At 42.0% G+C, this 19686-nt stretch overlaps 1 protein-coding gene across 4 annotated transcripts in view; it reads right to left on the bottom strand.

Annotated features, from left to right (window-relative positions):
* The window catches only part of exoc6 (exocyst complex component 6), a 77241-nt gene extending 58134 nt beyond the window's left edge, over positions 1-19107 (bottom strand). For 2 of the 4 annotated variants that reach the window (XM_080788821.1, XM_080788822.1), the window contains exons 1-2: positions 17600-17731; positions 2951-3122 (exon numbers count right to left, since the gene is read on the bottom strand). In XM_080788821.1, the coding sequence (XP_080644947.1) occupies positions 2951-3122; positions 17600-17697 (270 nt within the window). In that variant the 5' untranslated portion in view covers positions 17698-17731. Of the gene's footprint in view, positions 1-2950; positions 3123-17599; positions 17732-18483 lie in introns of those variants that run through there. The other 2 variants (XM_080788819.1, XM_080788820.1) reach the window with 2 other exon arrangements.
* Between the last annotated feature and the right edge of the window lie 579 nt (positions 19108-19686).

The following is a 19686-nucleotide window of genomic DNA, read 5'->3' as shown; positions in this document are numbered from 1 at the left end:
CCAACTCACTCAGTGTATGAGGAGTAGCTTGGTTCGGTGCTGCTGGGTGTCCTGGTGGGACCTTTTCAGACTCCATTATGGCCCATAGCACTTACCCTACCCCCTTAGATAGCATTTCTGTAGACTTAGATAGCATTTGATACAGACTTATAGCATGTTATGTAGACAGCACTATAATTGTATTGTATGTAGTCATAGCACGTCATAGTACATATGTATAGCATAGTATAGTATATGTATAGTTTATATGTAGTTTCATTATATAGATATTCCACTGTTACTTTCTTAGCTTACGCATGTTTCATGATAAATGCTTTTTATGTGATGTATTCCCATGCTTTTTTGTTCTTGCTTAATGTAAGTCGCTCTGGATTAAGAGCGTCTTCTAAATGCCTAAATTGTAAATTGTAGGTACTGAAAATTACGTTAGTTTTTTTTTATGCAGATAGAATCATCTTTAGCAGGCAATGATGTTTATACAAAACAGATTAAATTATTCAGGTAAGTTTTAATGACTATGGAGAAAATCAAAGATATAACCAGACATAACTCTAACCTGACCTCTTAGTAAACCTAATTCCAACCCTAAACCCAAGCTGAATCTTTTCCTAATTCTACAAAAGGTTATTTTGTAACCATTTCTCTCATCATCCTGGAAGCGATACAAGTTTGTTTTTGGAATTCAGCAATGTTTTCTTATTTATGCTCTTCTATTAGACATTGTATTTTCTCTCAGTAAGAGTTGGAGCAGTCAACTCTTACAGGGAGAGGAAAGAAGTGTTTGTCCAACACGTTTTGTTTGTCCAATGTCCAATGCTAGAAAACACACGTTTAAAATTTGAGAAACGTAGAAAACACTTACTCATCTAATAAAACACAGTAAAACACATATGAGACATTTTAGAGTAATTATAAAGATTGTATTATAAAATAAATGTAATTGATCCCAACTAACCTAATACTAGATGATATGGCGTGTGTTCAGCTTTTACAGCATCACAAATGTTCAGGATTGTCCATTGTTGGGTTTATGTCATCAACTTCAACTTCAGTGTATTGTCACTTCACAAGTTTACACCAGGTACAAAATCAGTGGGTGGAATTATTTTGTGCAAGCTTCCCACTAACTGTAGCTTATTTTAAATAAATAATAAAGATAAAAGTGAAATACCAGACCTAACCCTAACCTTAATGTTATTTAAAGTGCAATGGCACTTATATAGACATTTCCAGTGTAGTTACCTTGCCATAACTCCAAATATTGGTAAGATATCTTATCTTCAATTGAGGGTATGCGCGTGACATCATCATCAAACCAGGAAGTTATGCAGGAAGGCCAACTGAGTGAAAAAAAAAACTACTTTCTGGCCTTGACAGCCCAGACATCCAAACAGAAAAGTCCTATCTGATTGCATTAAACAACGTTTAACAATGTTAAACTCACTTTGCATGTTGCTTTGCCACTCGATTTTCCACTCGCCATTCACTTTAAGCATGCGCATAACCTCTATAGTTACTCCGTTGATTAGACATTGATATTCCAAAAATAGTATCCTCATTGAATTACATTACATGGTGAAACAGGCTCTTATTTTTAGCAAATTCAATTACATATGCTTGCAAGGACATTTTGGCCCTAACAAGTATAGTATTAGACAGACACACACACACACACACACACACACACACACACACACACACACACAGTGCCAATGGATGGATGGATGGTTGAAAGCCGGGCTAATGGATGGTTGGGAGTGCAGGTGCAGGCAGACAGAGAGACGGATTCCCACATCACATGCTTGCCGTCTCTCATTAGGTCATGATGGTAACAAGGCGGCCATTTTGGCCCTTCCGTAAAACTCTCATTACCTCCTGGAGGACAATGGCTGGGCCACTGACCTGAATGGCCTCTTGGTTATTAATCTGAATGAACACTGCCATTTGATAATTGGGGGACTGTGTGGTTGGGTTATCAATTTGAATAATATGCTGTCCTTTAGTAATTAGACAGCTGTGTGGCTACAACGTGAACATGGGTGAGAATATTGCTTTTAGTTTGCCTGCCAACTGAATTCTTAAAGGGAAACCTTGGTTGTTTGAATCATTGTCTTTTTTTGTTCTTGTTGCCAGGTACACAGAAGGTAACAACAAATATTTTTTTTCAAATACTGTGAAATTTGACTACTTCCTCAAATAATTAGGCAGGTGAACTGAAGACATCTTTGCTAAAAAAAATTCAAAGCTTGGAAAATGCTATGTTAACACCCTGAGCGTCATAAACAGAGGTTTCCGTCCTATCAAATAGTTACGCTCAGCGCTCAGGAGATTAATCACAGGACGGAGCATTAATGATATCATAACCGAGTGCACCGCTCCACAGGCTGGGAGCGCCTGTTGGGCAACATTCGATGTCATCTCCGGTTGGGAGGTCATCCAAAGTGGCCCCCCTCCATTTTAGAGGATGAGATCAAAAATCTTAAACGTGAATAACTCTTGATGCACCTAAGCAAGGATTATGTTTTTGACGGCCCACCGCGGTCCCGTTGCTTGTCGCATTAGAAGTAATCATACTTCCCGTTTTTGTCGATCGCCTCGGGCGTGTTTTGGCTACATCTAGCTACTTCAGCTACATCCAAGATGGCGCCTTGTGCACCTTGAAATGGGCCCTGAAGTAACAAATCTCTGGGCGTCCTGATTTAATGGTACCAAATACCCCCGGGCGTTCTAGGTGTGTACAATTAACTCCTATGACGACTCCGCCATCTTGCGATACAGAAGATTCTTTGAATCAATATTATGATTGTTGTCAGTTTTGTAAATACAAATACAACAGCATGCATGCAGTGCTCGGCCCGATCTAGCTGACCAACAACAAGACCATGTCTCGCTCTTGGGCCACGTCTTCCAAGCCCTACAGACCTCATACGTATTCTGTGCTCTCTCTCACCATCAGTTTCTCTGCATCGGCGCGAACTTTGAGCAGCTCTGTGATGGCGTCCACGAAGCCCTGGTGATGGAAGTTGCACATCTTCTCGATCTCGCGGTCATGGTTCCGTATCCTGGCGTCCAGCTTCTCCATGAAGCGCTTGTGGGCGTGGGGCTGGTCATCATACACAGACCTGGGACACAGACAGAGAGGGGAAGAGAGACAATGTTACATTGGAGAGAGAGAGAGAGAGAGAGAGAGAGAGAAGGAATGATAGTTCAACACAAAGATTGAACAAAAAACAAACATGTAAAAACAACTGTACCAGCACAGTATTCGTATTATTGACGTCACAGTTATTACAAGTGAGACAAGACGGACATACAGAATTTGGATGTTTTCACGGCCTGTATGTATGTATGTACTACTATATACTGTATATATGTTCCCTCAAAAGCAGATGAACTGTATGTGCATGTTGTCGTGCAACAGAACCATCACTGGTCTTCCTTAAGTGCCTGATGAAAAGAAACGTCAAACTTAAGAAGCATGTGAAAGCGTGTGAAAAAACTACTTTCGTACCGGGGGGGGGGGGGGGGGGGGGGGAACGGTAGGTGGCTATAAAGTATTTATAAAACATATCACGGTTTCTATTTACCAGTGGTTTCCAAACTTTTTCATGTCAAGGACCCCCAAATTGACACTCATTAGCCATACCCTCATTAGAAAAGATACGCCAGGGACCCACATAAGAGAAGACTTTTACGGCAGTGATTTTCAACCCGTTTAATTTCAAAGACCCCCAGTTTGACATGCAAGTCTACGGAGTCCGGACCCTCATTTAATGGCATTTCTATATCTCTGAGTCTGAGACCCCCAATTTATATTTCGTAAAATCAAAGTAAATTTAACTCTGAGTGTACATCTGTACACTCTCAGAGTTACAGACCCATAAGGGTCCATTTGGTTCCAAAGTATCATTTAGCTGGTGGGTACCCCCTGGAATTCCCTCAAGGACCCCTGGGGGTCCCCGGACCCCACTTTGGGAACCACTGGTGTAGACCATCACCACCACACTAGTCTATGACATGCCTGAATGAGACTGGCGGCTTTGACACTGAACAGTGAACACCATACTGTGATAAGTGTGATTTATTTTGTGAGGCTTCATTCACAAAATGCACACATTCAGGAAGGAGCATACTATTGATAGTTCGTTATTATTATTCATTATTATTATTAAACATTTTTAAGCAACTATATTACACTCTGGCAATGGCAGACCAAGTAGCCAGTTGTTAACATAGTACTGTTAAGAACCCTGGTATGAAGACCTGATGCTCATCCAACAACCACATAGCCACATGTGTCTGTGTGTGTGTGTGTGTGTGTGTGTGTGTGTGTGTGTGTGTGTGTGTGTGTGGTACTGTGCACACACACGTGCGCTCGCGCACACACACACACACACACACACACACACACACACACACACACACACACACACACACACACACACACACACACACACACAGTGTGTGTGTGTGTGTGTGTGTGTGTACAGTTTGAGGTTATTTACATGCTCAATATATCTTATAAAGCCAGAGTTAAACTTAGATGCGGGTGTGGCGCACCAGATAGATCTACAAGCTCACCAGGAGACCCAGTGTGACTACAGGACATCGTTCAAATGTTCTTTGAGGTAATTAGGAGAAAACATTAAGTTGAGTTCCTGGGAGCTTAAAGCTGAAATACATATTATGTCCATGTTTAGTTAATAAAACAGTGTACAGTGGTTCCCAAAAGAGAAATCTCCCCGGCCGGGACCCAAACTAGTTAAAATAGCCTAGTTGGTAGATCAGATATTTTCACTACTTCTGAAGTATGTAAAATGTATGTAATTTCCTTGATTTAATGGGACAATGTATGAAAATCTTTTTGGTAGGTCTACTGACTCTACTCTGTACTACTAATGTTTTAATCAGCTCGAGTTCTTCTAGGGTGGAAAACTATAAAAGGCAGTGGGAATTTCTGACATTATTGACAACCTGTCATTCATTTGAGCTGATGTTCTGGCTCCATCTGGTGTTGATTTAACGCAATAGCACCTTCATAGTTGGACACTTTCAAAAGTACGATTTTATTTTGTACCCTACTAGAATTTCGCCGGCCGAAGTGGGAAGAAGGAAATAGCGGGAGGTGACAGACTCCACTTCATGTTTCAGCTGTGTTTTTAAACTCAGTAGTGTGCCCTGCACATGTAGTAACGGATGGGTTATAAATTATTATAATAACAGAAAGTGTTTTTTATTTCTCATAAAAACGCAAACATGGTGAAACAGCCTATTTAATTTATACAAAAGGAGAAGAGAGAGAGCAATGTGTTTGTGGCTCAAACTTTGTCTAATATTGTTGTAGAGCAGTGGTTCTCAAACATTTCCATGCCAAGAGCAAAGGACCCCCAATATTTTTTCAATCTACAAAAATAATCCCCAAATCGCTTATAAATTAAATTAAATTACTTACTAATCGCTTATTTGGCAACACTGGCCAGAAATTACCAGTGTTGCTTCTTTTTGTCTTATTTTGTATAGACCTAGGTGGCTTGTTTCTGCCATAGAGTTATACTGGCAACACCTGGCTTCAGCTAGCTGGTGCTGCTGCTCTCTCGTCTCTGTGTGTACTGTCAGTCCCAGCTCCGTGACTGGGAGATGGGACTGTCGATAGTCTGGATAGAACTTTCTGTTACAGTTAAATCAATATAAAAGTACCACACAACTGAAAAGTATTGCGACTGTGACGGCGATCATGTTTGGACATCTATGGACAGCTATTTTTCGTGGCACATTATGTTTAATCACAACAACGTCACGTTTACTTTAGCTCCTCAATGTTTGGGTCGGGACATGTATGTGTCTACGTGCGCTCCAGTCTTAAGCATTAACATTTCAATGGCCGAGGATCGTTAAGAGTCTATTGTTCCGTGTTGTTGTTATTAGACGTGTGACAACGCAACAATAGGAAGCGATTACCACGGTCCATTCTGTTGCTGGCGCTCCGAGTAAAATGATCTGATTATAATCAGCTGTTTTATGTGCGTGCGTGCAGGCCAGGGTGTCACCCAGGAACCGATAGAGAGAACCGAAATTTAATTATTGTAATGGGTACCCGGTACTCGAGCATGTTCGGTTCGGTACCGGATTGGTCCCGAGGTTCGGGACCCACCCCTACCCCCCCCCCTCTCTCTCTCTCTCTGACGTTCTCTCTCTCTCGCTCGCGCGCGTTACTCTAACACGTCTTTCTGTCTTTCTCTCTCTCTCTCTCTCTCTCTCTCTCTGTCTCTGTCAGAAAGCGTTGTCAGTTTACTCACAGCACCGTCACTCCTGTCAGTTATTTCGTCGTGTATTGGTAGCCTATATGAGCCCAATATTGGCGTTACGCATTTCACTTGAATAATGTTGTGTGCGCACGTGCGCACGCTGAGAAAGACAGTTATGTAATGAAACTGAAAATTATAAGTGCTGCACTGCTGTCTCGCTGGCGTATAGCCATTCCTGTGTGTGTGTGTGTGTGTGTGTGTGTGTGTGTGTGTGTGTGCAGGCGTGTGTAGTCGGCATTGGCTGGCAGGCGAAAATAGCAAAAGCTATACGTGTAATGTAAATATTTCGGCACAATCCAAGTAGTGACAATGAACAATGTTGATTTAACTAAGGGATTCGCTGAGTGTTTTATTTTGTAAATACAGGGATTTAGAAGTGATAAGCAAAATAGTGAGCCAATAATTTCTCCCCTTCCTTCTGTCTGTTATCCTGCGAGAGCCCTAAAAAGCAAGATGGCTGCCGATTGCGAGCTGAGAGACGGAGAAAATAGTGACGTGTGAGCCGGGGGCGGGCCTCTGACAACAGCATGAACACAGGGCAGTGTTGCCAGGTTTGCGAATTGTAAGCGAGTTGTAGTGTGTGTAAGTAGCCTGGTTAAAAGGCCTTGTTTCTGCCCGTGTTGGGGCAACAGCATAATGTCCACAGTTTCTGTCCACCGCTTTTGGCACGTGACCAACTTAAGCCTTGTTAAATTAGATAATTTGAGAAGATTGCATTTGTAAACCCAGATAAAACTGACATTGTAAACTGTGAGTTTCCCTCACTTTATGAGAGATACCAGAGTTGCTCAGAAGAAGGCATAAATGAGTCATTATATCTGCGTTTACTTGGAATGTCAAAAGAACTTGAGAGTTGGCCATGGGCATGCCATGAACAATTTACAATTCAAGAGTGCAAGATCAGAGTAAATAGCAAGAACGGACACTAGTCCTAATACACAAACAAACATCAGCGTATATAGTCATTTAAGTACAGGTAATGTTCTTAGAAGTAAAGTAAATAAGTGTTTTAGGAAGTACTTCCCTAATGGACAAATATATATGATATGACATTAACATAACAAAGTAAGTAACTGAGCAACAAGATATGCCACAGAAACTAAACAAAGTTTAATTGTGCAGTTTGTGCACTGGTGCATCAATGTGTTGTCCTATAGCATCCCTTAGTGGACAATATCGAAAATGACATGGTAAGTTGTGGATAGTTGAATCATTATGACAGACACTTATCCTTATTCAAATATATTGAGAAACACTGACAATCTCAAAAACAAGAAAATACCCCCAAAACAACAAAATCTATAATCTAAACATTTTTTTTGAGTGGTGCAACCACTCCTACAACCAGCAATGTCCATGTACCTGTGTACCTGTATCAGTGGTTATGAGCACGAGTATGTGACATATTAATATCAGTAGGGGGCGCCAGAAACAGAGAGAGGGGTAGTGCTGTGTCTGCTGCCTACTAATGAGAGAGAGAGAGAGAGAGAGAGAAAGAGAGGGGGGGGGGGATTTCACCACTCAGTTCACACGTGTGTGATTTTTAAGAATGTTGGCATTTATACTCAATTGTGAATGTCCCTATCCCTAAACTGTAGCTCACAACATTATGAGGGTTGTGTTTCTCACAATTGCGACATATTTCTCAATTGTGACATTGAGAAATATGGCAGGGGGCCCACACCGCTGTTAAATTATTTTACAAGCAACTTTACAAGCTGGCAATGGCAGACCCAAGTAGGCAAGTATGTGTTTTAAGCTTGTAGATCTGCTACTTTTGCTGTTTTGGATTTGAATCCTGAAAAGTAACCGTTTTGGACATACAGTATGTCCACCTGGCAGTCAGAGACGATAATATGAAATTTGAGAATGTTCCACGGCCGTTGATATGTAAAACTCAATCCATTTTGAATAGTCAATGCCGTTTTTGATAACAGATAGCAGATGACAGGCAGTTGGCTAGGGCAACTGTATAACCGTCAATAACACGCGTGTGTTATTAATCATTATTTTTACCTGTCAGCCAATGCAACTGCCAATACAACTGTATATCGCGAATTGCGAGGTATAAAGTAGCAGAGCAGGGGGGACGCAAAATTATTAGTTAATCTTTATTCAGTGGCAGAAATGGGCCTCCAGAAAATGAATACAGTCCATGTGCAAAGTCTGCAAACTGATTTAGGCTACATTTCACCAAACACTAACTACAAGTTAGCAGATACTAGCCTGGAACTTGAGACTAAGTAATTAGAGCGACAGAGAGAGAGAGGAGTGTGTGTGTGTGTGTGTGTGTATATGTGTGTGTGTGTGTGTGTGTGTGTGTGTGTGTGTGTGTGTGTGTGTGTGTGTGTGTGTGTGTGTGTGTGTGTGTGTGTGTGTTTCAATTTAACAAAGGTGCAATTTAACGAGGCTAGCAGATACAGACAGCACCAGGTCAGACAGATTAGCAATTACAGTCTTAAAGTTATCAATTATTGTACACTGGTCTGTTTGCTAATCAAATAGGACCTCATTGCTGTGCAAACATAATCTACAATATATCTCAACAGTTGGCAACTAAGTGCTGCCTACTGATATAACTGCAAACAAATTGACTGTTTTTGACCGGTGCATTTACATTCAGCGAGTGGACATGTACATGTTGATGGCGCTTTATTGTGAAGAGTTGACAATAGTGACGTTATAGTGCTGTAAAATGCCTAACTTCAATGCACAATGCCTTTTGCAAAATGAATTAATTACTCGACCACGAATGATTCCTCACTGTCTGTCACAATGGCAGTCAGGCAAATCTTACAAGGGGACGCATCACATGCAATGTTTACTGCAGCGCTGTGCACAGGGTTGGCATCTGTGAATATTCTGAAGCCGTTGATATGTAAAACTAATCTTCTGTTTTCACTTTCCTGATATGATTTTTTTTAATGATTGACATTGTATGTCAATCATTGTATCAAACGGTTGTATTTTATCTTAAGAGGTTGTATTGTATTACAAGTTGGTTTGCATATCCTGCAACGGCCAGTCTGCTGCCATCTGTACCACAGCAGCCATAAATAAAGTAACTAACAAAAACCTAAAGCCGAAGATTTTGCATAATCGTTAGTCACGTTTAACAATTAAGTGTCTATTTGGTTACAAACTCGCAATCATTTAGCTGGGGACCACCTGGAACCACCTCAGGGTCCACGGACTACAGGTTGAGAAGCACTGATTTGTATTCATAATGTTCCAATGTGCAATGAAAGAAACGCAATTAAATCACTATATTTGAGACAATTAATAATCAAGTAAAATGTATAATAATAATCTTGACAGTGTGTGTGTGTGTGTGTGTGTGTGTGCTCAGTGCTCACAGTTCACATGGACGCAGCTTGTGAAATGTTTAAATAATAAAATGTTTGTCAAATGTCAATGTTTGTCTCAATCGAAGTCTTGGCTTATATCTTTTGTAAACTCTGCTGAGCCAGAAGGTCCATCAACAGTCCCTATTGTGGGCATCTCAGCAAAAATATGTGACAATTCAAAAGAGTGGACCAAACTATAGACTGGGGGACGTCACCTCAGGCAACAAAGTACGTATATTAGGAATCAAGTGGCTAAAAGTAAAATTAAACTTTGGTAGAGGTAGATTGTCTGTGAAAGGTGCTCTTTACTTTACTTACTTACCCCTGCCGGACCTAAGCTTCATGTGAAAAGAGTTTAAGGTTTTAAGACTACAGTTTTAGGTAAACAGGTGTGATATTAGCATTCTTTGCCCTCATTATACAGTACGTGGAGTGATGTCCAACACACAAGCGCTTCCAACTATCACAAGGAATCACAAGTCATCATTTCTTATGTAGTAGACTGAATAGCCTTGTTACAAAATGTGCTAAATAGTCACCTCATCTTGTCGGCACTCTGCAAGTACATAATGTTTTATATTAACTTACTGTTACTAACTATTAACAGTATGCATTAAGTAACAGGGATTGCGCTTGCATGATTTGTGAGGAGAATTGCGGTTTGATGCTGCATTGAGTGCATTCACAGTCACACTAAATCAGTGGTAACCAACCTTTTCAAGCCCAAGAGCCCATTTTATTCCCAATTGTAAGCCAAGATCTACCACTAAAACGTGTTAGAAAAAACACTTGTTTTTTTGCTATTTCTGACAGGCTCAATGCATGTGCACACATCCACACAAAGACTAAAGCTTAAATTAGAATAAATACTTATAGTAAGTTATATTATCAATGTCAAATAATATTAAGACAAATTAGAAATAATTAGTATTAGAAATATTTTGTTTCTCATTTCAATGAATATTCACATTGGCAGATGTTCAAATGACATAGGCATAACTTGACCATATATATTTGCACAGATATGGTGACATACTCTCAGGGTCAGCCCACCTTTAATGAGACTGCTGTGACTGCACTTTATCTGCAAGCGTTTTGAAATCTGGTTCATATTTAGTGATTGCCAGTCTGAGGGTGTCATTAAGATGTGAGTCAGTCATACGAGTTCTAAACTTGGATTTTATTATTTTCATTTGTGAAAAGGCCATTTCACATAAGTACGTGGAACCAAAGTAGGCATGTAGCTTCAGTGCACACGACACAATCAGGGGATACTTCTCTGCTCACAAGAGACCAAAATTCCTTCTCTTTAGCTCTGACCTGCAGGTGACAGTCACTTACTAATCCAATAATCTCCATTTAAATATCTGAAGTTAATGCAAACACATCCTGCATTTTATCGGACAGCAGTTCAATGACAGTAGGCTCAGTAAAGAGGAAAGGGTTTGATACAAAAGCAGCTACTTGACTCATGCGTTGTACTTCAACAAGTTTTCATATTTCATATTTATCATATTTTTTGCTCTATGTGTGCATGTGTACAGAATTCAAACTGTAGCATTGATTATTGTCACGGACAGAAGTCATTCTTTCCCTTTGCATATGCCCTGGAGTGCACTCGCCTATTAGTTTGCATTGCAGACTGGTATATTCAGTATATTTTTCTCATTTTTATATTTTTGTTGTTTCTGCGCAGCAGTTGAGGAGAACGCAACTATGCATTCCTTTAAGCAACACAACTTCTGCAGCTGCATCCATATGTTTAGAATTTGCATCAATGATCAAATCCCAATAATAAAAAACATTATAACAACGAACAACGAAAACTGAAGGAGCAGCGGCGCTATCGGCTAGTAGTCCCACCTCAAGTGTCTGCAGCCTGTCACGAGCCCCGTAATGAACTGATACGCGGGACGCACGTTGTTCCGTATTTTAATGTCGGGTCGGAGAATAAATACAGTATGAATGACGGCGGGATTTATTTGACAACTCTGTCCTGCTTTCTTCACGAGAAGAGAAGAGCGCTCACAGCTGCTAATATGGTAGCAGCCCTGTGGCTGACCTGTCAGTTCTCTTTACGGCATGAGATGTGAACCTGGGTCTGGGAAGCTCAGAGCTGCAGCCATTGGCTCATGATACGAGCACACGACCAATGGGACAGATCATTCAGTGTTGCTAAGATACCACCTCCCCACCACACACGCACACACACCCTTGGACGATGGGGTCTATTCTCAAACTCCCCGGTTGGTTACCCCTGCACTAAATGATACAAAACAGGTACATACAGTACAAGTAATTTTCCCCAGTGACATGAAGCTATAAATATAAAACCAAACCAAACTGCTGTTTCAACCATCCTGATAATGCAAATGCAAAATCTGAAAAGGTTCCAAACTTCCAATGAAAGAAATTAGACAGTTGGCAAAAAGGAGAGGACAGAGGACTACCGGGTAGTAATCTTGCCAGTATCATGAGTGGGAGTTAATTGTACCTTGTGGAGGTGAAATTGGATATCTTGTGATTAACTAATAACTATAATCTCTGTACACCCAAAGCGAGAGCTGTGTCCGTGTGATCGGGAGTAAGTCGGAGAAGGCAAAGCTCTCCGTCTACCGAGCTATCTTCATTCCTACTCTCACCTATGGTCATGAAGTGTGGGTCATGACAGAAAGAATAAGGTTGTGAATACAAGCGGCTGAAATGAGTTCTCTCCGACGGGTGGCTGGCATCTCACTTAGAGATATGGTGAGAAGTTCAGTCACGCGAGGGAGACTCGGAGTAGAGCCACTGATTCTTCGCCTGGAAAGGAGCCAGCTTAAGTGGTTTCTGGCATTTGGTTAGGATGCCTCTCGAGCGTCTCCCTGCACGTCCCACTGGGAGGAGACCAAGGGGCAGACCAAGGCGCAGATGGAGGGATTACATCGACTCACTGGCTTTGGAACACCTCGAGATCCTCCTAGAGGAAGTTACTAATGTTGCTTTGGAGAGGAATGTCTGGAGCTCTCTGGTGGAGCTGTTGCCCCCGCGACCCGACTACGGATAAGCGGTTGAAGATGGATGAATGGTTAACTAGAGGTTACAGACACACATCTAGTCTAGAGACACTGACAATTCACCAAAATAGATATGCCACATGCCACATCAGTAGTTTTCTTTATTTAATGACAGACCTAGTCAACAGGACTTGTGGATGGGCTTGTAAGCTAGCAGTGTCACAGTCTTTCAGACAGGCATCGATTAACGCAGACGGTGTCACCTGGAACAAAGACAGGCGCGACAGCGCGACAACGTAAGCATAAACAGAATCCAGGTTTGGTCAGTCGCGGGCGTGTGCACGAAACAAGCACGCGCGCGACACTTTCACGGGGCTGCGCCCACGTAAATACACTTGCGTTGTCGCTCCTTGACTTCTCCGCGCGTACAGAAAGAAAACCGCAGGTCTCATTGAAAATGAATTACTACTACTTTCCATGGAAACCAGTGACATGAAGCTACAAGTGAATATAAAACCAAACTGCTAATTCAACCATCCTGATAATACAAAACAAATGTTGGCAAAAGAGAGAGGAATAGTCTAATCTTGCCAGTATCATGAGTGGGAGTTAATTGTACCTTGTGGGGATGAAATTGGATATCTAGTGGTTAACTAGAGGTTACAGACACACATCTAGTCTAGAGACACTGAAACTTCACCAAAATAGATATGCCACATGAGTTCTGAGAACAACATTGGAGCTGTGCCGTTCCTGAATCTAGCCCAAGATCAACATCAGTAGTTTTCTTTATTTAATGACAGACCTAGTCAACAGGACTTGTGGATGGGCTTGTAAGCTGGCAGCTGTCAAGGTACTTTCAGACGGGCATCGATTAACGCAGACGTTGTCGCCTGGAACGACGACAGGTCTGCTCCAGGTCTGCTCAAAAGGGGCGCGACAACGTAAGCGTAAAATAAAAGCTAAACGGAATCCAGGATTTGTCAGTGTGCACGAAACGATCACACGCACGACTCGTTGTCGCCCCTCGACCTCTCTGCGCGTACAGGAACAAAACGCAGGTTACATTGAAAATGAACTATAGGCGCGTTAAATTGCTGCCCGTTTGAAAGACCCTTAATGCATATTAAATGACCAAGGAATGGAATTTGGTTATATAATATGAGAGAGAGAGAGAGAGAGAGAGAGAGAGAGAGAGAGAGAGAGAGAGAGAGAGAGAGAGAGAGAGAGAGAGAGAGAGAGAGAGAGTGAGTGAGTCAGAAGGACAGCAAGAGCGAGAAAGACCAAGGGAATGGGAAACATAAACAGTGGAACAAAAGCAGAGAGCTTGATAAAGTAAGGCAAAGAGAGGCATGATGAGACAACTGTCCATCTCTGTTAATTAACCAGAGCAAGCTGTAGGCTAGTTACATAGTGTTATCCTGGAACAAGAGGAAGAGAAAGAGGGTGAGACGGACAGAAAGGAGGGGTACAGCAGGTGTTTCCTGTGGACTGGATAGGAAGGGAAAGACAGAGAGAGACCCCCCCACCTCTCTTTGTCTGCTCTAAACAGTTCTGCTGCCTCTCTATCTCCATTTCCATGAGCTGCTACAGTACTACACATATTATGATGCTGCAGGTAGAAACTAGAAACCCAGTATTTGTTTAGCAAATCAGGCACTGATATATGCAGAGGTCGACCTAAGATAGATAGATAGCAATGTGACTGGAAATGAAATGTAAGACTATTTCTAGGCACAAAAATCACACCCGTGTGAAGTGAGGGTCGCTAATATTTTAAAGTCTAACTCATGTTGATTAGGTGATGTAAAACCAATGGTGACAAAACAAACATTAAATTCTCTTTATTGTTAATGGCATTTAATGTTTGTGTTAGGGACAAGATGAAGTAGATTTTCCCTTCATTGTCAATGGGGTTTTTAAAACAAACATTGAACTAAAAACAAACATTAAACCTGTATATTGGAGTGGGAAAATGTAAAATATAAAGCAGCAAAAGACTAGTAAACTCATGATACCTGAATATGTGTAGCATAGCATTTGATACATTTTTCATGCCAGTCACACAACGGTTCTTCCAGCAGCCGAAGAGAGTTTAATCAACAGAATAAATCCCAATGAAGGAGCCCTTTAAGTGCATCCCAGTAAAATCATCTCAGGGAAAACATTACTTTTGACAGAAGAGTGTTTATAGATCCACCTAGGCCACATCAGTTGAGTTAAGTACAAATCAAATAAACACTGGTAAGTGTGACAAAAAAAACTAAATTAAAGATGAACGATACACAAGCAGAGAGGCAATAGCCAAAACAGCAGTAATTTAGCCTATCTCTCACCCGCCGAGAGATACTCTAAATGTCGGGGATGCAAAACTGTTTTTGCTATTTCTCATCATTCCAGTGCATGTACATGTACACATTTCAACAGACCAAAGAGCAACAGCTCTATCAATAAGGCACTGTTGAAAAGCTATGTGATCGGGGACAGCCGTAAGCCCAAACCACACCAAAGGGTCGGGTTTGGGACCACGTAAAACATTACTACTTAATGCCACGTGACGTGGAACACTATTAAGAGAACTTTGGGCTACGTTATTTTCCCAACAGTGGTGGCAGTGGGGTTACTGGCACTGCCTGCATCAATGTGAAAAGATTGCAAAGGAAACATTGAATATACTATTTATGGGGTTACTGGCACTGCCTGCATCAATGTGAAAAGATTGCAAAGGAAACATTGAATATACTATTTATGTAGGCGTTTGTCATCTGTGGTGTGTCGTGGACAGACACCAGTCACTGAAGTCAAGCACAACTCAAGTGTAATATCTGTTGAAGACTTCCCCCTTGTCATATAACCAGACAAGACTGAGTTTGAAGAGCATGTACTGCATGTATAATTGCAGACCAAAACTTCCAGAAAATGCACACTAAAATAGCCACCACCAGCAGCCACACCAGACTGCAGGCAGCCAGGAGGAGCCAACGTCAAGACAATCTGTCACAGCCAGACATTGAAGCGTGTATAGATGGAGATGCCTGCAGCATGACGTGAATAATGCAGAATTTATGCTCCATCCATTGTACAACAGTGTCGCAGCCCCAAAACGATCTACAAACTCGTAGATATAGATCTTATTTATGGCCTGGGCCGCGGCTGACCGGTCCGGGCACCTAGGCCGGTAATCCAGCCTGCCGCATCCAACCAATCCAACCATGTCGCAGGTTCGAGTCCCGAGTCTTCCCCCATCTCTCTCCCCCTTTCCTGTCTAATTACTGTACCCTATCAATAAAGGCAAAAACGCAAAAAGATGTGATTTATACTCCGTTGTAGGATAAAGTATAAATAGGGCTAAAGGGCATCTGGGTGGTCTCATACATTAAAGTAGCTGTTCTATAATGGGCACAACAACAACCTCCTCATACAATCAAAGTCATTAAGTGACACGCTCCTAAAACAGACTCCTGCATTTTCCTTCCTACAATCAATAAGGGACAGCACAGCTCAAGTCTGCGGTTAATAATTGACATGCTGACTTTGACATTGATTAGCTGAATTCTCTGACAGAAGGTGAACCGTTTCTGCAGTCAAATACTAGCTCTGCGGGCTGGGAGCATACTTAGATTAGACTAGTCATTGGTTAGACATGGGTTAAGGTTAGGTTTAGGTGTGCTGCCCCATGGGAGGTTAGGTTTAGGGTTTGAGATAGGTTAGGTAGGACTAATGACTGGTCGCGGTCTAACCAATGACTAGTCTAAACTAAGTACTGCACCCAGATCTGCTCTGCTTTATAGATTCTCATAACCTTGACTTGGTTAACTGATAACAGTCCACATTCAGTCTGTGCAACTATAACAAGGCTTTACCCAAGCTTTACCAAGCTGATATGAAAACTGAATGTGTATGTTGTTCATGTGAAAATCCATCACAAACGAGCGCACCTGTCATGGACATCACATCACTATCTTAGATGTTCTCAGAATAACTGTTCCAAGCAGTAATGTGTTATGAAACAGATGTAATGGTATGTGTGACTGAGTGCTCCAAGGTTTTGGAGGTTTGCAGCTCCTCAGCAGACAATGGCCTTGTGCTACAAACTGCTTTGACAGGTAAGGGTTTGTCATTCTTGGTTTGTTGTGACAGACTTCTGAGTAAACCGAGTATCCCTGGGGCACATGCTTTGTGTTCTGGTATGTTTGCTGAAAGATGCAATAGGCTGCCCTGGGGGGCTATATAAAAGGTGGCAGTTACTAGAGTATGCATTCAGCATTGCCACTTTGACATTCACAAGCTTGTCAAGCCATAATCGTTACATTATCAGTCCAATTCCTTAGTAAGGCCTGCCCTTGGTAGCTCCTTTCCCAGTTAATGTATGTGACCATATACTGCACGTACATATAGATAAGGATAGGACCGTTTAAGATGGGAATTTAACAGCCAAGTGCCAACAAGCTCTTTGTCAACCGTGATGACACAACACCATGACTAAATATGACCCTGTGGGCAGATGCTAGCGTGTGGTTTCCTCTCCAACAGCCAACAGTGGCCTAGAAACACAATTCTACACAGTGGCTAAAATGGCTAACATCAGAGTAGCTAGTACCATTAGCCAGCTAATAATAACAACAACACAGCCCCACCCACTAATGATGTTGAATTTATTTCCAACGGGGGGTCACCTGCTGTTGCGTCACAGGACACAGTTTTAGAGCTACGTCGCATTAATGTGTACACGGCACAATGTCACCTAATTAGCCTTTATTATGGGCTAAACAATGGCTAGCAGTGGCTAGCTAGTCGGCTAGCTTCTTGGCTCAGCTCTATGGACCTAACAATGTAATGTAGCCTGCTGGCTAGAGATGCTAACGTTAGCCAACAGCTGGTGCTGTGTAGGGTAGGCGAACAACGGTGTAATGTTTACATTGCATTTACGTTACAGGGTTCGTGTCCGTACCGTAGAGTGGGACCGACACACGCCGTGTCGGTGCTCTCAATCTCCTGTAAGATCCGTTCGTGCTCCGTTATACACTCCAAGGTTTCATTCTCCGCCATGACGGTTGTGTGTATGTATGTGCGTGTGCGCGCGAGTGTGTGGTGGACGGTCTGTGCCGGAGTGTGGACACTGCAGAGGGAACAGGTCAGTACCAGGAACTTCCGACTGGGGGCGCGCTGCAGCCGTGGCAGCAATAACCTACAGTTCCTTGGATCCGCTGGGTCATGTTAAATTAGGATATTCATACATGTGTCGGCTGTACTGTGTCACTGTGTGTGTGTGTGTGTGTGTGTGTGTGTGTGTGTGTGTGTGTGTGTGTGTGTCATACTAATTTGAGACTAGACTATACATTTTCTCTCTTCAGAGTTTGTGCTTGAAATGTACTGTAATTCTACAAACTGTTAATAAATATTTCAATCAATCAATCAAAACACACACACACACACACACACACACACACACACACACACTTTAATCTTGTTCTACCTGAAAAGTAATTGTGGGATGATGTTGTTAACACTGTCAAAAGACATAGTAGCCTACTGTACCATCCACGGCACTGTCATTTAAATAATGAGGTCATCTTTATACTGGTCAGCCTCAACAGAATTGACAAGAGCTTTTTTGTCAGGTGAAACTATTCGACCTGTTTTCAAGTTGTTTAGTTTGACAGAGTTGATCAAGGTTGGAAATGAACCATCAACAAAATAAGATTACATTGTCGACGATTCAAGACTCCTTCAGAACTAAAAAAAATAAATACATTTTGTGAATTGGATTCTTGAATGCATTATTGTGCTATAGGATGTTTGTATTTCCCCAACCAGAATGTTTGAAATAATTACCTTAAGGTGGTTCCCAGAGGTAAATCCACTGATTCCAATTCGGTAAAGATATTCGCATAAGTCTTCTCTTCGTCTTTGTTCTCCTCTTCACTTTGAATGGGGGGATCTGGTAAAGCAGCATTCACTCTGTCTTTAGACATTTTTCTCCTCTCTTGGTTCTGTGTACAAGTAGAGTAAAAACTCTTGCATGCGTGGTCGGTGAGAGAGATAGAAACGTGTGTGTGTGTGTGTGTGTGTGTGTGTGTGTGTGTGTGTGTGTGTGTGTGTGTGTGTGTGTGTGTGTGTGTGTGTGAGTGAATTCCAGGTCAGGCAGGGCACCTGCTATGCTATGGTCAGCAGAAAAAATAGCAAGTACAGGAAACAGAAGCCTTGTGATTCACAGAACTTTGTATCCAACAAAATAGACTTCAACAACATGGCGTTAAAGATTGGCTCATATAAAACCAGGAAAAGACAAGCAACTGTAGAAACATGGACTACACTACTGGTATAGCTTCACAAAAAAATGTAGTTGTTGCCAAACCTCCCAACGTGAGTAGGCCACAAATGTCTCCTTAGATACATATTAGAATAAATGTGTGTGGAGGTTCATGCTATCATCCCCCCTCACCACTGAACAGGGACTCAGCAGTTTTACCTCCATGCGACCTGACTAATGTATTAGAGTTGCCAAATGTAGCTGTAAGGATGTCTTTGTCGTTTGTTTGGTTCGCCCATCCACAATTTAGGCATTTAGCAGATGCTCTTATCCAGAGCAACTTACAATAAGCATTCACATACAGAGAGACAGCGTAGTAGAGCCTCAAGAAACTAGGATCCCAGGTAAACCAAGAACCTATTATAGCATCAGTCAAACGGCATACTATCGAAATATCAACCTGTACATTGGCACAATAATTTGTTTCAAAATACTCATCATCATAGGCATAGCAGCCTCGAAAGAGTCGAAAACGAGGATCCGTTCTCATCCATTAATTTGCTCTCCTTGTGCGCTAGCTGAACCTCCGCCTGTGTGTCATCTGCGGTGGCTGTAGAGTCCAAGATGTACTGTAGAACAGAAGTGTTGGCGGTGTACGGGGTAACATAAGACGCTGGTGTCCGCTGCTTGTGCCTGATCTGTCTCAAGTTTCTGAACACCAATGGCAATTGTGTCGCGCCAGGATGAGTGGTCTGCTGCCAGGGCCTCCCAGTTGTCCACAGGAA

Source organism: Protomyctophum bolini (assembly GCF_963924005.1).
Source record: "Protomyctophum bolini genome assembly, chromosome: 18".
In the NCBI taxonomy this organism is placed as follows: domain Eukaryota; kingdom Metazoa; phylum Chordata; class Actinopteri; order Myctophiformes; family Myctophidae; genus Protomyctophum; species Protomyctophum bolini.
The sequence above is the reverse complement of the archived record's forward strand: the minus strand, read 5'-3'. Positions and strand labels throughout refer to the sequence as shown.